The sequence below is a fragment of the Diaphorina citri genome, unplaced genomic scaffold (genome assembly GCF_000475195.1).
Source record: "Diaphorina citri unplaced genomic scaffold, Diaci psyllid genome assembly version 1.1 scaffold1112, whole genome shotgun sequence".
Taxonomy (NCBI): Eukaryota; Metazoa; Arthropoda; class Insecta; order Hemiptera; family Psyllidae; genus Diaphorina; species Diaphorina citri.
Genome location: NW_007378541.1, coordinates 26918 through 48177, shown reverse-complemented (window position 1 = coordinate 48177; position 21260 = coordinate 26918). Strand labels below are relative to the sequence as shown.

At 40.0% G+C, this 21260-nt stretch overlaps 1 protein-coding gene across 1 annotated transcript; it reads left to right on the top strand.

The window, feature by feature from the left end:
• Positions 1–10752: 10752 nt before the first annotated feature.
• Positions 10753–16273, top strand: LOC103514266 (epidermal growth factor-like protein 7). The gene is made up of 6 exons (XM_017446152.2): positions 10753–10901; positions 14000–14110; positions 14503–14579; positions 15258–15353; positions 15860–15943; positions 16188–16273. Exons 1-6 carry the CDS (start codon positions 10804–10806, stop codon positions 16271–16273), a joined length of 552 nt encoding a protein of 183 aa, XP_017301641.2. The 5' UTR covers positions 10753–10803.
• The last annotated feature ends 4987 nt before the right edge of the window (positions 16274–21260 follow it).

The window sequence follows — 21260 nt, the reverse complement described above, 5'->3', positions numbered from 1 at the left end:
GTCCTTTCTGACTTGGTCCTTCCATCTACTAAAATTAAATCTACTAAACTAAAATTAAATCAGGAGGGGTTACCAATGCTACTAGGTACGATTCTTAATTACACAGGATTGAATAAACGTTTGGAAGCCTTTGAACACGATGTCACACTCAAGTGCCGCTGACTATTTTGAGGTGTATTCAGACTTTGAGGACAAGAGAACTAAAGAGCTGGGCGAAGCTGGTTGAAATAGGTATCAGGGGAAAAAATGCCAGTGGGTCAGAAGTCCCATGGAACCAGTCTACACAAAATAAATTCGTTCCAATGTTCTATTTTCAAAGTGATCTTTTCTTACTACATTAGAACTCCAACTTCTGGTGAGTCTACACAAAATAAATTCGTTCCAATGTTCTATTTTCAAAGTGATCTTTTCTTACTACATTAGAACTCCAACTTAACAGCTACTAGGTACGATACTTAATTACACAGGATTGGATAAACGTTTGGAAGTCTTTGAACACGCTGTCACACTCAAGTGCCGCTGACTATTTTGAGGTGAATTCAGACTTTGAGGACAAGAGAACTAAAGAGCTGGGCTAAGCTGGTTGAAATAGGTGTCAGGGGAAAAATGCCAGTGGGTCAGAAGTCCCATGGAACCGCGGCGAAGTTATTCTTCAAATTTCAAGTAACAAAATTACATCTCAGGTAATAAAGTTAGAGACTGAGAACGACACTGAATTACGTGAAATTATTCGTTCAATGAGGAACAATTCAAACGAGACTGACTATACACTAACACGTGACCTATACTACCGAAAATGTGCTTCTGCTTATTTCAGGGTGTAATCGGCAATCTTGGGAAGAGCCGATACCAATCAGCGTAGTGTTCATTGCCTCAGTGGTGCAGTGTTGGAGATACTCTTTTGGTAATCTGGAGGGCGTGAGTTCAATACCAGCCTATAGGTATGAAATTTTCTCCTCACTATACCTAGAATACCTAATATATATATATTTTTTTTTTTAGTTAGGTATAACCTATTATTGTCATTACCTGATTCACAGTAGGATCCTGTAAAGCCGGTGTTACACGAGCAGGTATCAGGAGCTACACATTTACCTCCGTTCTGACACGGAGTGGAACAAACGGCTGAAATTCAAACAGGTAATGTCCAATGAATAAAAGAAATTTTCATTGAACCTTTAGTTACCTATACCTATCTCTACAAGCTATTTCTAGAGATTTGATAGAAGGAGGAGGTCTGATCATCATAAAATCGATGAAAGAAGAAAGATCGGATAGGAGAAAGCCGGCTGTTCCGAGAACGATCTATCTGTTTAGGATAAAGTTAGCCCCGGGTGGGGAACCGAACCCTTGACCTAGCGCTTGCAAGGGGCCACCCTCCAACCACCAAGGTAGAACTAGGCTGAGTTCTAGGTTGGATACTGAATATTTTTACCTTGGTTGCAACCATGGCTCAGTTTACTATTTTGACTCCAGCCAGGACAACATTCGTACTTTGTCTCATAGGTCAGTCTGAAAACCAGAAAACATAAATCACATAAAGGAGCCATGTCAATCTCTTGGGTAGAGTGTACCTAGTACCTACCTTTGTTTGAATTGGGGGTACAGTTAGCCCAGTGGTAATATACCTACGCTAATGCTCCTCTTGCCATGCAGAAGGTTCAGGGTTCGATGACAAAAATTTTCTGTACTTGTTTTTCGATCGCAAATATTTGGATTTCGTTCTGGTGTTCCCATGGTGACCCGGCACACAGATGGGAGGTTCGGAGGTACCTATTTTAGATTGTGTCTATTTTAGATGTTAGCTCATCTGAGCATTTGACGAGGAATGAGTAGCTATGACATATAAATGCGCATAGCGACCGGTGCCAGCATGGTAGGTAAACATTGGATTTTAGGATTATTGAGATACTGGGGAAATCTTACAATGCTGCAGTGAGCACCAAAGTTGTGACATAATAACACAAAGAAACTGCATTTACGTTTACATTTACAAAAAGTCTCACCAGTAAATTTTCTTTTTCTTTTTCCAGATCCAAGACATTCCTCCAGAAAGCTCTGATGGCATTTCAAAGTGTAAGTATACCCTATACCATCTCCACAAACATCTATGAAATGAATTTGCAACTATTTACATGAACGTAAATGTGATTACCTAGTGATTAGTTAAATTCCAAGATACCTACTCTAAGAATAGATAAGAGAAGGTAGGAATTAGGAACCTATTAGGCATGCCAGCATGGTAGGTAAACATTGGATGTTAGGATTATTGAGATATTGGAAAAAATCCTACAATGCTGCAGTGAGCACCAAAGTTGTGAAATAATAACACAAAGAAACTGCATTTACATTTTTCATTGGGTAAAAAGTAAGGAGGGCCATATTGGCCATGTTACCAGAGAGGTCCTTACTAAGCAAGCCTGACAAGAATAAAGTTCTGACCGATACTTAAACTCGTTCTGGTCATGGTCCTAATGGGCCTGATCATGGTCTTGTCTTGGTCTTGTTCCTAGTTCTGGTAACGGTCTCGGTCCTGTTCCTGGTCCTGTCTTGTCTTGTCCTCTTGAAAGTTCGTCCAGTTCAGACTTATGTGGCGTAGACCCACAGGTGGGCGAATAAATGGTACGTTTTTTAGATGGGCGAATAAATGGTACGTTTTTTAGATGGGCGAATAAATGGTACACTTACCCTATGGGTGTAAAGTTCTGACCGATACTTAAACTCGTCCAGGTCATGGTCCTTATGGGCCTGATCATGGTCTTGTCTTGGTCTTGGTCTTGTTCCTAGTTCTGGTAACGGTCGCGGTCCTGTTCCTGGTCCTGTCTTGTCTTATCCTACTAAGAATAATCCCCCGGTTTCATACACAACGCTTCTGGGACGAAAGTTGGCGCGGGTGAGCACCTGACGTCCAATGACTCACAATTCTCCACTTCGTCTTGAAGAAGACTATTGATCTTCCAGTCCATTTCATAATTCCGCCATTAGCGGTTCGGTGGTCAAAGTGATTCAATGTTTGTTTTCGTAAACGGTTCAACCACCGGTTTGTTTGGTGAGTGGTTTGTTTGTGTTTGGGTGTCACACGTGACCTCACGTCTGATTTGAGTCTTGGCTGTCTGGTGAAGTCTGGTGTTGTTCTATCTCGGGTTAGAGTTGGTTCCTAAATGGTCTATACAAGGTATGGTATTTTAAAGTCCAATTCTGTCTTGCGGTTGAGTTACGTATTTTCTAAATATCGGACGGATGCACGGTTTGTTTGTTTGTTGTTTTTTTTTTTTTTTTTTTTTTTTTTTTTTTTTTTTTTTTTTCCTTTAAAGCGCTTTAACTCTACGGGCAGTAGGTCGTTCACGCTGATATCCCTAGGTTACATTAGGTTGTATAGATTGAGGGTTCTGAAGTATAGGAGTAGAGAATCAACCCCTTCAACATCGTCAGATAGGGAGGGAGGTGAGGGCAAAGAGGAGCGGATGTGGGCATGTGTGAGGCAGACAAGGATGTGTTGGATGGAGAGGGTTTCCCCACATTGACGGTTTGGTTTAGTCAAATGACTGAAAGAAAATTTCTTTCATTTCAGTCCTTATAGGTATCTCTGGAACCCTAGTTAGGTTAGGAAAGTACCTAGTGGACCTGTCTTGTATTAAGCGCTATTTCGCGTCTTCAAATGCCGTCCGGAGCAATTAAACTTTATCAACTTTGAAACCTCCTATTTTTACCAGTCCTATATCAACAAGCGTTATTGCACCCTCTTTTGTCCGATTTAAAGCTTCATCTACTGTCTTCAGGATTTCTAAATGGCCATGGAGTTCCTCAAAGTGGAGCACTTACCCTATCTCGTCCTGTTCCTGGTTCACTCATGTCATGGTGACATCTACTCTAAACATATCACAGGGTAAGTGTACCAAAGAACGTACAAGCTAAACAGGGTTGAAGTCACTTCGCTATTATCAGTCAATTTACTTAATTTTGTCCTCATGAGGATAAGTTTAAGACACAAAAATAAATCATAGAATTTTCTTGTTTTAGTTTCCACAAAACTCCTCTACAAACATACCTACCTACATGCAAAATACAAACAGGCACCAAACTATAAAGCTAAGAATACCTAGATCAGAACTAATAGAATTGAGAAACGAAATATTTACTTATTGCTGTTTTCGAGTACTTAAGCTATGAGAACCCAAGTACCTGTACTTTGTATACCCATAACTTTTTACCTGTGTACCTACCTATTACCTACATTTATGTACCTAGGTTCATTACATCCAGAACAACGGGTATCAAACTCGAACTAATAGCTGAAACTTTGGATTCATGCTCTAGGACCTCAAATTGTGTTTTGGCACTAAAAACTGACTATCAAAACCCACCACCGACCATAGCCTAGTCCCAATCTAAGACAAAATAAACAAACCATGCTATAATGAATAGAGGCATTTTCAACGGAGCTCCGACCATAGTACCGACCCTCGCAGGAAAATCAAGAAATTGAGATAGATATTTTTTCTACGATGGTCTCGGCGATGGTCGATGGTCCATGGTCGCCGTTGTGGCCGCGCACTTATTCTATGTATATGACTGTATCTTTGGACCCCTGCACAGGTAGGTATCAGGGCTTTAGTTTGAGATCCACTGAAATACACAAAACATACATTTCAAACTTTTACAACCTACCTATTCCGTCTGGGAAAATTATAGACATTATTTTTTGAGACGAGAGAGAAAAAAAAAATCGAGGCAAAATTTTGTTCTGGAAAAACTAATTTGAGAAAATAATTTTCCAAGTTGTGAATTTTGAGAGTCAAGACGTCCTATCACCAAAACCACAACTCTATTCTCCTAATGACCTAACAACACGAAACTTACTAGACATTCTGGAATCCAAACATCTATAGTTCTATACCTTCCTTTAAGACGTCCTATCACCAAAACCACAACTCTATTCTCCTAATGACCTAACAACACGAAACTTACTAGACATTCTGGAATCCAAACATCTACCTTCCTTTATCTCTCTGTCTTGTTGTTTTCCTCTTCTCTTTTATCCCCTTTCTTCTCTCTTCCCTTCTCTCCTCTCACCTCTAAATAAGTTAGAATTAGCTTATGAGAGGTGATTTATTATTTAACCGATGAATGTAAAGAAAGTGCAAGTTCAAATTCGTCTCTCTATCAAAGTCTTGTTGTTTTCCTCTTCTCTTTTATCCCCTTTCTTCTCTCTTCCCTTCTCTCCTCTCACCTCTAAATAAGTTAGAATTAGCTTATTTTTATTTTTTATTTTTATTTTATAAGTTTCCATTTATGAGAGGTGATTTATTATTTAACTGATGAATGTAAAGAAAGTTCAAGTTCAAATTCGTCTCTCTATCAAATATCTACTTACTAACTTACTTCATTTTAAATTAATAAATTACTAAATACCTTCATAATATACTTATCATATCACCACTTTCGGTGAGGTGATTAGCCCTTGTTGAATGCATCCCGATACATCATTGAGGTTAAACAAAGGTGTGTGTGGTTGGTATCCGGATGGATGGCCATTTTAGAAAATGATCTTATTGCTTTTGAGGTCACAACTGAATTATTGAGGTCACAACTTAAAGTTTCCACACTGCGTTTTAGCTTCGTGTCGTCCGACCTGTAATACATTTCCTGTGACCTCTTCAGTCCTTGATTTAGGAACCTTTTCAGCCGTGACCTTTTCAGAGGGACCTGTCAGGTCTACCTGATAGTGTGTGGCTGGCCTAATGTGGATTTGATTAAACATTTCTTAATCAATTAATTATTTTATGACGCTACAGGGATTCGAACCACAGGTATGAATCCAATGAACTACACTACTGGGACTCTTTTGGGAATAGGTAGGTATTTATTAAGAGGTTTGATAGAGGAAACTGTAACATCTTATCGTACCGAAAGAGAAAAGGAACACAGGATAGAAACGAAAGCCAGTTCTGCGAGGCTTCATGCAGACAAATCGTGCCATTTAGCAAGATCGTGCCTTCACTCTTGCACGACGGACAGGTATTTGGCACGAACCGGCTTGCAGGATAGATGTGTGATCCCCTTTTAGTATAAACAGTGCTTTATTTTATTCTTACCGTTTTTATTATTTTTGGATACTAGGTATTGAAATACCTAGTATCCAAAAATAATAAAAACGGTAAGAATAATGTTAATACATAGGATGTCTAATATAAACCTAACAAATAAGTGCTTTATTTTATTTATATTTTTTAACAGTAGGTACAATGTTAGGTACAATAGTGATAAATACAATAATATCCGTAAGGGAGTGCCTACCTAGATATAGTTACTTAATGGTAATAATACATACTTTATTATTATTTAAATATTATTTGATAGAGGGTACTGTAGCTGCTAAAGTTTTATAGTTCCCAAATCGAAAGGACAGGATAGGTGAAAGCCAACCTTTCACGCTTTCATCCCGGGCATAAATCGAACCCGCTACCTAACGCTTACAAGACGGGGGCGCTAACCTGCAGGCTAAACAGGCTGGCCAACATATGATGGTATTTGATCTTCCTTCAATGGCTTTTTGTCAGCTGTGCGGAGATAGCACTTTAAATGCATTAGTTCCCCATGGATTACTGAAAATAAGCAATGTGGGTGATTATCACTCAGGCTGGTTGAGGTTAATGGGAGGAGGAGGAGGGTAACTTATCGCCGAATGAATCGCCGTCACCAAAGACCTTAACCCATTGCAGTTACATATATTATAGTGATGTTAAGCCTTTGCTTCCCGGATTGTCGAATGTCTCACTTGAACTGAAAGGGTTATAGTACGGAAATATTGAAGTCTTTACAAGTCGAACAGATCTAGAGAGAGAGAGAGAGAGAGGAATAGAACAAGAAGGAGAGGAAGAGAGAGAGGAAGCATTAAACGGGATTGGAGAAGAAAGAGAAGGAAAATTAGGAGGCATGGATTTGAAGCGAGAAAGAGAGAGAGAGAGAGAAGAGACACAAAGAGAGGCAGAGAAGAAGATAGAGTGAGAGTTTGTGAGAGAGAGAAAGAGAGGGAGAAGAAGAAGAAGAAGAGAGAAAGGATAGAGTTAAACACTCTAGTCGTAATGTAAGGTGCTGATTTTGAAGCTTGAACTTCTTTAGGAGAGGGCCTGGTATTGAACCTCTTTATAGAAGAGGACCTGGTGTTAAACATGACCTATTCAGACTAACCTCAGTGGTGTAGTGGTTAGCGCGGTGGACTTTGGATCTGAAGGTTGGTAGTTCGAGCCAAAAAAAAAAAAAAAAAAAAAAAAAAAAAACAAAAAAACAAACCAAATTCCAAATTTAACCCCGGGGATTGCACTCATTCACATTTCACATTTCACACACTGATCGCTCTATCTCTAGAACCACAACACCTAGAAAGTTGAAATTTGGTAGGAATATTCCTTTTATGGTCCAGGTGTGCAATAAGAAAGGATTTTGCCAAAATCTAAACCGATCCTGAGATATGATCAATTTTTGATCGCTGAAATCTCCATAAGAAATACACAGAGTGCAGAGACTGCGGGAGAGAAATGTTCCGCTCTCGACCAACTTTTTGAGTTTCGTTTATGTTTTTAGTTTGATAAATACAAGTTCGGCCATGCCTTTTCCAGAAGTTTGGCCATGCCTCGGGATGAACTAGCGGGCTTCCGGAGCGAAGCGACGGAATTCAGCTAGTCTTATATTATAAGAACAAGATCCATTCACTCATTCACAGTTCACATTTCACATTTCACACACTGATCGCTCTATCTCGAGAACCACACCACCTAGAAAGCTGAAATTTGGTAGGAATATTCTTTTTATGGTCTAGGTGTGCAATAAGAAAGGATTTTGCGAAAATCTACACCGATCCTGAGATATGATCAATTTTTGATCGCTGAAATCTCCATAAGAAATACACAGAGTGCAGAGACTGCGGGATAGAAAACTTTTCCTCGCTCGCCTAATATTTGAGTTTCGTTTATGTTTTTAGTTTGATAACTACAAGTTCGGCCATGCCTTTTCCACAAGTTTGGCCATGCCTCGGGATGAACTAGCGGGATTCCGGAGCGAAGCGACGGAATTCAGCTAGTTAAGTATAAAAGCGTACTATAACTTTGATGAGTTCTTCTGTGATATTTGGGAGTGATCATTTTTGTGTTTGACTTGTGTTTCACAATATTGTAGAATATTGATAAATATTAAATAAAGTTACATTTGCATATAGGGAAATCCTCGTTTCATATCAATCCCCAGTTTGTAAACTCCAGCATAAAAGGAAGCGCTATCAGAGGAGGTTCAACCTGCCTTCCTATTTATTACCTGACTTTCAGCAGAAACTTCCCGAGCGTCAAGTAACACTCGTACACAAATCTACAAATATAAAAGCCCTAAGTATAAAACCTTAAGACTTGAGTTGCAATTAAAGATTTATCGCTATCAGACAAAGAGAGTATGATGTATTCTCTGTGTATATTGCTATAATATATAATGTATAGGTATAGAGGTACAAGTATAATAATTCTGTATAATACATATAATTCTGTATAATTCATGTAAAACAGAGAAGAAAACTAAATATAGGAACTAAGTACTTTCAGGCAAAAAATGAGAAAAAAAATCGCCAAGAACTTTGTGAAGGTAGAAACTGGTTTAGCATACAGACCGAAATGGATTGCACATCTCTTTCACGTTGTTAATAAATCTATTTTGATAAAGGTAAAGCTCTTAAAAATTAGTAAAGCTTTTGTAGTCCAGTGAACTACCCACGGGATCCTGAAAGTTTCCTCCATAGTTATTTGTGGAACATGTTTAACAAAATTTAAATTTGGACCAAAAGTTTGGGAGTTATTACGAAACGAACAGACATACCTACCTACAATGCCAAATTGTCAAGGTAAACCTTCTTCTGATAAAATCCATCTTTTCTTTACAAAGGCCGAACAGGAATGATCGTATGGTTTTAACCAGTCAGCCATTGGAAAACATACATACGAGCAAACTCGTATACAAAGATTACAAAGGCAATTGTTTATAGTGGTCCCAATAGTCTCTTCCTGAAAGACCTTCTCATTCCGAACTTCACAGCTAGACAGACATTAGACAGTTGGATGTTTTTCATTGGGTATGGCGTAGTGATCACTGCGCTCGCCTTGCACGCGGGAGACCCGGGTTCGATTCCCGGCGGGGTCATGAAATTTGTATCATGCAAATGATTGATTCCGTGACTGGATGTTGCGGGGCCCACTCAGCCTCGTGAGGAAAATGAGTAGCTATGACATATAAATGCGCATAGCGACCGGTGCCAGCATGGTAGGTAAACATTGGATGTTAGGATTATTGAGATATTGGAAAAAATCCTACAATGCTGCAGTGAGCACCAAAGTTGTGAAATAATAACACAAAGAAACTGCATTTACATTTTTCATTGGGTAAAAAGTAAGGAGGGCCATATTGGCCATGTTACCAGAGAGGTCCTTACTAAGCAAGCCTGACAAGAATAAAGTTCTGACCGATACTTAAACTCGTTCTGGTCATGGTCCTAATGGGCCTGATCATGGTCTTGTCTTGGTCTTGTTCCTAGTTCTGGTAACGGTCTCGGTCCTGTTCCTGGTCCTGTCTTGTCTTGTCCTCTTGTCCTACTAAGAATAATCCCCCGGTTTCATACACAACGCTTCTGGGACGAAAGTTGGCGCGGGTGAGCACCTGACGTCCAATGACTCACAATTCTCCACTTCGTCTTGAAGAAGACTATTGATCTTCCAGTCCATTTCATAATGCCGCCATTAGCGGTTCGGTGGTCAAAGTGATTCAATGTTTGTTTTTGTAAACGGTTCAACGGTTGTTAGGTGAGTGGTTTGTTTGTGTTTGGGTGTCACATGTGACCTCACGTCTGATTTGAGTCTGGGCTGTCTGGTGAAGTCTGGTAGTGTTCTATCTCGGGGTTGAGTTGTTCCCTGAACGGTCTATACAAGGTATGGTATTTTAAAGTCCAATTCTGTCTTGCGGTTGAGTTACGTATTTTCTAAATATCGGACGGATGCACGGTTTGTTTGTTTTTTTTTTTTTTTTTCCTTTAAAGCGCTTTAACTCTACGGGCAGTAGGTCGTTCACGCTGATATCCCTAGGTTACATTAGGTTGTATAGATTGAGGGTTCTGAAGTATAGGAGTAGAGAATCAACCCCTTCAACATCGTCAGATAGGGAGGGAGGTGAGGGCAAAGAGGAGCGGATGTGGGCATGTGTGAGGCAGACAAGGATGTGTTGGATGGAGAGGGTTTCCCCACATTGACGGTTTGGTTTAGTCAAATGACTGAAAGAAAATTTCTTTCATTTTAGTCCTAGCTATATCTGGAACCCTAGTTAGGAAGGTAGTGGACCTGCCTTGTATTAAGCGCTATTTCGCGGGTTCGATTCCCGTCTGGAGCAATTAAACTTTATCAACTTTGAAACCTCCTATTTTTGCCAGTCCTATATCGACAAGTGTTATTGCACCCTCTTTTGTCCAGGCAGACAAGGATGTGTTGGATGGAGAGGGTTTCCCCACATTGACGGTTTGGTTTAGTCAAATGACTGAAAGAAAATTTCTTTCATTTCAGTCCTTATAGGTATCTCTGGAACCCTAGTTAGGTTAGGAAAGTACCTAGTGGACCTGTCTTGTATTAAGCGCTATTTCGCGTCTTCAAATGCCGTCCGGAGCAATTAAACTTTATCAACTTTGAAACCTCCTATTTTTACCAGTCCTATATCAACAAGCGTTATTGCACCCTCTTTTGTCCGATTTAAAGCTTCATCTACTGTCTTCAGGATTTCTAAATGGCCATGGAGTTCCTCAAAGTGGAGCACTTACCCTATCTCGTCCTGTTCCTGGTTCACTCATGTCATGGTGACATCTACTCTAAACATACCACAGGGTAAGTGTACCAAAGAACTTTCAAGCTAAACAGGGTTGAAGTCACTTCGCTATTATCAGTCAATTTACTTAATTTTGTTCACATGAGGATAAGTTTATGACACAAAAATAACTCATAGAATTTTGTTTTAGTTTCCACAAAACTCCCCTACAAACATACCTAAATGCAAAATACAAACAGGCACCAAACTATAAAGCTAAGAATAGATCAGAACTAATAGAATTGAGAAACGAAATATTTACTTATTGCTGTTTTCGAGTACTTAAGCTATGAGAACCCAAGTACCTGTACTTTGTACCCATAACTTTTTACCTGTGTACAACAGTGTACATACCTATTACCTACATTTATGTAGGTTCATTACATTGACAACAGCAGGTATCAAACTCGAACCAATGGCTGAAACTTTGGCTTTAGGCTCCAGGGACCTCAAAACGTGTTTTGGCACTAAAAACTGACTTTATTATAGGATAAATAAACTAAAAAGTGGCAGGGGTAACACCTACCAATGCATAGGTAGGTACATAAGTATTTGTGCACTTGTTTGTGTCTTTGCCCCGAGGTTTGCTACGGGTAAAATGATACATACTGTCGGAAATCGAACCATGGAATCCTATAATGCAATCCCATGGATTAGATCTCAGTGAGATCATCTCACAGCTTGTCTAGGATCTATGGACCATTTTATAGAGGTTTTCGTTTTTATCAGTTCTTTGGACCCCGACACAGCAAGGGGCCCTATTTTGAGAACCACTGAAATTCATAAACATACATTTCTAACTTTTACAAGCTATTCCGTCTGGGAAAATTATAGACATTATTTTTTGAGACGAGAGAGAAAAAAAAAATCGAGGCAAAATTTTGTTCTGGAAAAACTAATTTGAGAAAATAATTTTCCAAGTTGTGAATTTTGAGAGTCAAGACGTCCTATCACCAAAACCACAACTCTATTCTCCTAATGACCTAACAACACGAAACTTACTAGACATTCTGGAATCCAAACATCTACCTTCCTTTATCTCTCTGTCTTGTTGTTTTCCTCTTCTCTTTTATCCCCTTTCTTCTCTCTTCCCTTCTCTCCTCTCACCTCTAAATAAGTTAGAATTAGCTTATGAGAGGTGATTTATTATTTAACCGATGAATGTAAAGAAAGTGCAAGTTCAAATTCGTCTCTCTATCAAATACTTACTAACTTACTTCATTTTAAATTAATAAATTACTAAATACCTTCATAATATACTTATCATATCACCACTTTCGGTGAGGTGATTAGCCCTTGTTGAATGCATCCCGATACATCATTGAGGTTAAACAAAGGTGTGTGTGGTTGGTATCCGGATGGATGGCCATTTTAGAAAATGATAATAATAATAATAGTGCTTATTTATACTGCTCGAATAGGACTGAAAAGTCCCTTTACTCTAGCAGTGGGCTACTACTATTATTGTGGTCAAATTCTCGAATTATATTGAGGATAAAATTCCATACCTCGGCTGGGATTGAACCCACGCCCTCCTGTTTACCAGGCGAGCGCCTTGACCACTACACCACCGAGGCAGGAAAATGGAAAATGTAAGCAGGCCGGTAGCTTCTAAAGAGAATATAAAATCCCCTTCACTAAAGACCTCAGTGGCTTAGTGGTTATATTCGTACATTGACTTTGAACCTCTAATAAACAGGATCAATCTTTTGGTCAGGTGGTATGGAAGAGGCTAACATGTTCACACTCCCACAGTCTCAAGTTGAACTTTATACTTTATCATTAACCAAACCGATGACACCATACATACTCTCTGACATCACTCAGTCTGATGACTAGATCTTTAGTCTTTACGTTATTTCAGATATTTGCCTCTATTACGGATTCCGAGTGGAACATTTTTGCCACCTACCTAACCTGTCTGACACAATACAAAACTAATGCCAGGTCGAAGCTTCCCCATCCGTGGCACAAGCTCCGGCTTTCACGGATGGGTATACCATTTGTTGTCCCTTTATTTGATTGAGAGAATTGTTCTGAAAAACCAAAAAATGGAAACTTAGAATAATAATATTCTGCAGTTATGATACACCCTGTAGATGTCTGACACAATACTAACATAATGCCTGTAATCGCTGTCATTTCTTTTCTTTTTCAAACACGCCCTGTTTCTTACCTATAATCAACCCTTAGCTACCTTTCCAGGATGTCGATAAGTTTTTATTCTTCTTCTTCTTCTTCTTCTTCTTCTTCTTCTTCTTCTTCTTCTTCTTCTTCTTCGATGTAGTTCATAATACATAGTACCTACAGATAGGTATAGGACCTAGGTAAACAGAGGGAGGTTACCTACCGTTTACAATTTTACATCCAACGTAAAGTCCGTTTTTAGTAACACAGGATCAATCTTTTGGTCAGGTGGTATGGAAGAGGCTAACATGTTCACACTCCCACAGTCTCAAGTTGAACTTTATACTTTATCATCAACCAAACCGATGACACCATACATACTCTCTGACATCACACAGTCTGATGACTGGATCTTTACGTTATTTCAGATATTGGCCTCTATTACGGATTCCGAGTGGAACATTTTTGCCACCTACCTAACCTATCTGACACAATACAAAACTAATGCCAGGTCGAAGCTTCCCCATCCGTGGAACAAGCTCCGGCTTTCACGGATGGGTATACCATTTGTTGTCTCTTTATTTGATTGAGAGAATTGTTCTGAAAAACCAAAAAATGGAAACTTAGAATAATAATATTCTGCAGTTATGATACACCCTGTAGATATCTGACACAATACTAACATAATGCCTGTAATCGCTGTCATTTCTTTTCTTTTTCAAACACGCCCTATTTCTTACCTATAATCAACCCTTAGCTACCTTTCCAGGATGTCGATAAGTACTTCTTCTTCTTCTTCTTCTTCTTCTTCTTCTTCTTCTTCTTCTTCTTCTTCTTCTTCTTCTTCTTCGTCTTAGATGTAGTTCATAATACATTGTACCTACAGATAGGTAGTAAACAGAGGGAGGTTACCTACCGTTTACAATTTTACATCGAACGTAAAGTCCGTTTTTAGTAATTTGGACTTCGACGTTTGTTTTTCTCCCGCTAGACGTCGTGTCTGTTCCAAGATGGCGGATCAAGCTCCAGTCAAGGTCACAGTTCCCACCTATCAGCAGTTCACACAGAAGTGTTTTCACAATCAGATCTGCAAGGGCGTCAGGTAGGTATTCGTCCCTCGTCAAATGAGCTAACATCTAAAATAGACACAATCTAAAATAGGTACCTCCGAACCTCCTATCTGTGCGCCGGGTCACCACGGGAACACCAGAACGAAATCCAAATACCTATTTGCAATCGAAAAACAAGTACCTACCTACAGAAAATTTTTACTTTCTATTACTACAGTATAGCGAGCTATACTAGTACCTAATGAAAGTATTGCAATCGGTCCAAATTTTTGTCATCGAACCCTGAACCTTCTGCATGGCAAGAGGAGCATTAGCGTAGGTATATTACCACTGGGCTAACTGTACCCCCAATTCAAACAAAGGTACACTCTACCCAAGAGGTTGACATGGCTTCTTTATGTGATTTATGTTTTCTGGTTTTCAGACTGACCTATGAGACAAAGTACGAATGTTGTCCTGGCTGGAGTCAAAATAGTAAACTGAGCCATGGTTGCAACCAAGGTAAAAATATTCAGTATCCAACCTAGAACTCAGCCTAGTTCTACCTTGGTGGTTGGAGGGTGGCCCCTTGCAAGCGCTAGGTCAAGGGTTCGGTTCCCCACCCGGGGCTAACTTTATCCTAAACAGATAGATCGTTCTCGGAACAGCCGGCTTTCTCCTATCCGATCTTTCTTCTTTCATCGATTTTATGGTGATCAGACCTCCTCCTTCTATTAAACCTCTAGAAAAAGAAACTAATAGCTTGTAGAGATAGGTAGAGGTAACTATATTAGAGGTTCAATGAAAATTTCTTTTATTCATTGGACTTTTTGCTTTTTTGAATTTCAGCGGGAGTCAAAACAGTAAACTGAGCCATGGTTGCAACCAAGGTAAAAATATTCAGTATCCAACCTAGAACTCAGCCTAGTTCTACCTTGGAGGTTGGAGGATAGCCCCTTGCAAGCGCTAGGTCAAGGGTTCAGTTCCCCACCCGGGGCTAACTTTATCCTAAACAGATAGATCGTTCTCGGAACAGCCGGCTTGCTCCTATCCGATCTTTCTTCTTTCATCGATTTTATGATGATCAGACCTCCTCCTTCTATCAAATCTCTAGAAATAGCTTGTAGAGATAGGTATAGGTAACTAAAGGTTCAATGAAAATTTCTTTTATTCATTGGACATTACCTGTTTGAATTTCAGCCGTTTGTTCCACTCCGTGTCAGAACGGAGGTAAATGTGTAGCTCCTGATACCTGCTCGTGTAACACCGGCTTTACAGGATCCTACTGTGAATCAGGTAATGACAATAATAGGTTATACCTAACTAAAAAAAAAAATATATATATATTAGGTATTCTAGGTATAGTGAGGAGAAAATTTCATACCTATAGGCTGGTATTGAACTCACGCCCTCCAGATTACCAAAAGAGTATCTCCAACACTGCACCACTGAGGCAATGAACACTACGCTGATTGGTATCGGCTCTTCCCAAGATTGCCGATTACACCCTGAAATAAGCAGAAGCACATTTTCGGTAGTATAGTGAGGAGAAAATTTCATACCTATAGGCTGGTATTGAACTCACGCCCTCCAGATTACCAAAAGAGTATCTCCAACACTGCACCACTGAGACAATGAACACTACGCTGATTGGTATCGGCTGTTCCCAAGATTGCCGATTACAGCCTGAAATAAGCAGAAGCACATTTTCGGTAGTATATGTCACGTGAGGCAAATATTGTTGTCAAGAACCCCGTGTTACAAAGACTTACAATATCACATTTCAATATTGATTCTTTCAGATGTGAATGAATGTGATCTGTCTTCACCTTGTTCTCATGACTGCATCAACACCCATGGCAGCTATGTCTGCAGATGTCCTTCTGGTCAGATCGAACCCACGCCCTCCTGTTTACCAGGCGAGCGTCTTGACCGCCACGTCTTGACCACTACCTACGTACCTATCCTAAGCTAGATTTGTACTCCCTCCCATGAGTAACCACTCCAGGCTAGGTGAGGGTGGGTGGAGGCCCCATAGAGGGATACGGAGGCCCGAACAGACACCTGAACCTACTTAGGTAGGTATTAGAGGACTTAATTTCTAGGTATATATCTCTGTTCTTTTTTCAGGCGACTACCCTTCCAAAAGAACACCAAACTTTGTTGAGAAACTCCGAAGTATCAAACCCAATCAAGCAGATTGGTATTGGAACTAGAATCAAATCACGAATCTTTGTGGTGAAGCAAAGAACTTTTCCACAACTTTGTTTGTATCACAGTATTACAAGTCTTTCATTTACTCAATCATCATGTATTATATTTATCATCGCTCATTTCTTTGACTTGTGATGCCGCCACTGGTCGCTACTCGATTAAAGTACTCACTTGTCCTCCCGAGGCTGAGTGCACCCCGAACTCCAAGCACAGAGCCGAAAAAAAAACCTCGGCCCCGCCGGGAATAGAACCCGGGCCTCCTGCGTGCAAGCCTAGTGTGATACCCACTCGGCCATGGAGGAACTAGAATATTGACATTGAAAGTAGGTAACTTGTCGTTCATCTCTTTTATGAATTAAATGTGTGTATTGAAATGAAAAGACGAGTGGTAAGTTGAACAGGAAAATGCTATGTGAGAAAGAGAACATTTTATATTGAGTCGAAAAATGCAATTGAAAAACTGGACAGACTGGACTGGGAAAATCTTACAATATCGATTGAAGTATTGAATTGGTTGTCATGGATACAACAATCTCCAAGAGGGGAAATCTCTACTCTTATTGGCTGACAGATGACAGAGCATAGAGAACTTTTCTGAGGGAGACTTGAGGTCGTGGTTATGTACCGACCGGGTTGAGTTGAGACAGGACTGGTTGAGACAGGATATTGTTTCTATAGTTTGGCATGGGAGTGGTAGGTAACTTAAAAACAAAGCAAGTTTACCAACCTTGCCTATCTCAACCCGGTAGGTACATAACCACGACCTTAAAGCTCCGTTGAGGACGCTTCTATCCAGAAGCATGGTTTATTTTCTCTTGGGTTGGGTCTAGACTGGGATCGATGGTCGGTTCTCCGTTGTGGACGCTTACTAAGAGCTGGAGGGGGGGGGGAATACCTAGGGAGGGAAAGTTAGTTTCGTTTTGTTTTGGTTTTTTTTTTTTTTTTACATTAACTTCTGTGCTTCACTGGAGTAGGTACGTAAATTAAACTATGTACTGATTGCATGAATGAATTGTTTTCATACTTTCCTTCTGTCAGTGTCGAGTATCTATCATTGAATTCAAATAACTTGCACCAGGACATCCGGTATCCAACGATTTGTTACTTAGTACAGAAAAATGTTACTCAATGTTGATAAAACCTGTATGAGAATATAGGTTTCACTTAGACAGTCGTCGTACCTCCTCAGATTGTAATAAAATTCAAGGGATTGGATATATATTGATTACTCCACTAGTAGTTGTCGTGTCGGTATAAATGAAATACGCGGTCATAGTCGAAATTCGTAAACTATTCCTCTATCAAAATATAATACAATCGGTCATGGATGTTTACCACACGCCTTAGGTAGCTCGATATCGAAGTAGAAGATGCTTACATTGATAGTTTTGATGTGTAGAAGGTGTTGAGTCTTGAACCCATAGTCCTTGAGGAGTCGGTTTTTCGGAACGTATTGAAACGTTGTCTTTCCGCCAATCCGTTTGTAGCCGGCTATGTCCTGGAGCGAGTGAAATACCTTACTACTTTGAGAGTTACTATGATACACTCAGGATCAGTGCAGAGGTGAGATGACCTAATTGGTTCATCAGGATAGTATAGTAAACTGATTATCACTACACAAGAACAACAGGAATAAACGTGACTAGAGAAAATTATTTTCAAGTAATTCTATTTTGCTACTTGAACTGGTAGGTGCGATCTGTGTATCGATGGTCGCTACTTCGATCCATTCGTGTGAATAGTTTGGGCATCGACGCAACACTAGAAAGGATAAGGCGTTTGAAATGGTCACGTACCTAATCTACGTGAACTCTTTCCAATTGTGTTCCTGTGAGGGCACTCTCCCATAGGGTCGGAACCGAGGTGACATGAACCGTAACTTTAGGCGGATTAGTTTTTATCTTCGCACAAGCTTCGCAACTTCTGACCAATCGCTCGATATCGCGATCAATGTTCGGCCAGTAGACGTAACGTCTTGAAAGCTGTTTCATTTTTGTCACGCCTAGGTGAGTTTCGTGTAACTCAGCCAGAATTTGGGATCGTAAAGCGGTAGGTATCACGACGCGATCTTTTCGAAATAAGATACCATCGACTAGTGTATAGTCAGTCTCGTTTGAATTGTTTTTCATTGAACGAATAATTTGACGTAATTCAGTGTCGTTCTCAGTCTCTAACTTTATTACCTGAGATGTAATTTTGTTACTTGAAATTTGAAGAATAACTTCGCCGTAGAGCTGATTAACTTCCTCTCCAATTGATTGTTCAGGTGAAGACGTGTGAGTCGAAATCGGGGCGCGTGACAGACAATCTACATTCTGATTATCTTTCCCCTTCTTGAACTGAACGGAGTAGTTGAATCCTGATAAGAAAGACGCGTAGCGGAGGAGTCGAGCTGAAGTCATCTGTGGAAGAGATTTATTCGGATGAAATATTCGTGTCAAAGGTTGGTTGTCAGTGACGAGCGTAAAATGTTTACCAAACAGATAATTATAGAAGTGTGTTACGCCAAATACAATAAGACGAGCGTAAAATGTTTACCAAACAGATAATTATAGAAGTGTGTTACGCCAAATACAATAGCAAGCGCTTCTCGATCAAGCTGGCTATAATTCTGTTCAGAAGACGTAAGAGATCGTGAGGCGTAAGCTATAGGATGTTCGATATTGTTGACAACATGACTAAGCACACTGGCTATTCCATATGGTGATGCATCTGTAGTCAAAGTAAGAGGTAAGTGAGGGTCGAACGGAACAAGTACTTTGTCACTGCACATGATGGACTTGAGTTGAAGGAATGCTGCTTCGCATTGTGATGTCCAGAACCAACGTTTGTTCTTCCTCAGTAGACAGCGTAATGGATATGAAATAGAAGAAAAGTCAGGTATGAATTTCGAGTAATAGGTAACTAGACCTAGAAATCTTCGTACTTCGTCAGAGTTTGACGGTCGAGGCATGTTTTGAATTGCTCGCACTTTTTCAGGCGATTTGCTAATCTTGTTATGTTCGATTACATAACCAAGGTAGTCGATTTTTTCGAGAAAAAATGAACATTTTGATTTGTTCACATGTAGATCATAATCTGATAGTCTTTGTAAGCAGGCAAATAGATTAGCTGTACATTCTTCTATTGTTTTACCGTGTACTACAATGTCATAGAAATAGGCGTCGACTTTATTTAAGCCTCTGAGAATTTGAGATAAAATCCTATTGAATTCGGAAGGTGCAACTTTGATACCGAAACTTAATCGATGCATGAGGTATGTCCCTCTGTGTGTTTGAATGGCTTGAATTTTCGCGCTTTCCTCGTCTACTTTGAGGTGTAGGTAAGCTTTGTACAAGTCGAGCTTACAGAAATATTTTGAATCTCGCAAGCTATGTGATATTGTTGACCATCGAAACACCCAGTTCCTTTCGGACATTTTAGTTAATTTTTATGTTGTCTGGATCACTGTCGGGATCTTGTTTACAACAGGGGTTCTTCTCGTGTCATCATAGTGTCGTAATAAAAGAGTCGTAGCATAGTTTTTTCTCGTTAGTTCGTCACAGGTCTCAATGCATCGAGAGATGTCGCGCTATATCAACTAACGCTGAAGTTACTGTTGTACATGAACATGATCTAGCAAACGAGTTAACGTCTGTGAAAGCCACTCGTGTTAAATAGCCTCGGACTCTCTGTTAACCTAAGCTCTTCGTCGAAAGTATGTTAGATGCTCTGTCTTAAGTTCTTTTAGCAGCTCTTTGCTGTCGTGTACGCTTCGCAGTGCATAGCTTAGTTCCTTGATCTAGTCGTCGTCGCAGATGATCATGCCAGGTTGGTCAAGCTGAGGGGTCCTACATGTGGTTTGTTAGATGTGCGAGTGCAAGCTCAAGGTCTGTAATGAAGTTCCATGCATTCGGAAAATGAAGAGCAATGGATCAAGTTTAAGATTCCCAGTGTTTGAGGAGTGTACTCTAGAGTTCGAGATCCGAACCTTTTAACAACGAATGCCCACACCTTTAGTTTGTGTTAGAAGATGAACCAGCATGTTATGTTGAGTTTACATTGTAGTACACCCTTTCATCCTGTGTAGAGATGACTCATACATAAGATCAGACCGAATTTGCTTTATCGTTTACTCATGGGTGAGTAGTGCCTGGTGTAAGGTAAGTTTTACTCGTTTAATTGTTAACGGTCAGTCTAGAATGCTGCCCTTACATGTTTATCTAAGAAGTTCAAGTTAAGTTGGGGTTACACTCCTAATAGCTAGACAAGCTAAGCTATTGCTCAAACTTATTATGTACTAATGGCAAAGACTTACCTTCGTTTGTTTGTAAGCTCCAATAAGACCACGTTCACAAAGAATACCGGCCAGTTAAGTTTGTTTGAGCTGAACTTAAATTGAGAAGTGGGAACTTAGATCGAAGTCTAGGATGGTGCCCTTTGCACTAAGTTCGGCGATCCTTCTTCATATGGCACGCTAAGTTATACTTCTGTTCCTCTTACTGTCCACTGAATCGTGTAACATGGACTGCCAGTACTGCGTGAGGAACCCTGCAGTTACCTATGCGCCCTGATTTGTAACTTGAATTGGCGCTATCTGTCCTTTTTGACTACACCTCATTTAGGTAAGTAATAAGATGGATAGCTTAGCTGAGAATACCTTTCTGTAAATAGAGTGTTTAAAAAGCTTTGCATAAGCTACCTTTTTTTAGCCAACACACCGGCAATGACAGTTCAATCCAAATGTTAACGCGCTTTTGCGCTTTTGGGCAAAAATGTTGCTCTTGCAAGGCATGGCATGCGAGATGTTCTCTTTCAGCTATTTCTCGAGCTAAGTAACCTTCGAGTTCCGTTAAAGTAGCGGACATAGATAATCGCTGACCCCAAGCGGAGAACAGACATAAGTTTTTGGTCTGCCTTTGCAAGCTGAGACACATCTAATGTTTACACCCCCAGTTACTTTCTAATTATGTTCGTTTGGTGGGATATGCGTGTTATCTACTGCAATAA

Coding starts and splice junctions, on each gene's coding strand:
- LOC103514266 (XM_017446152.2), top strand. CDS start 10,804: ATGGCCATGGAGTTCCTCAAAGTGGAGCACTTACCCTATCTCGTCCTG. Junction 14,580..15,257: donor GAGCCATGGTTGCAACCAAG/GTAAAAATATTC, acceptor TTTGAATTTCAG/CCGTTTGTTCCACTCCGTGT. Junction 15,354..15,859: donor AGGATCCTACTGTGAATCAG/GTAATGACAATA, acceptor TGATTCTTTCAG/ATGTGAATGAATGTGATCTG.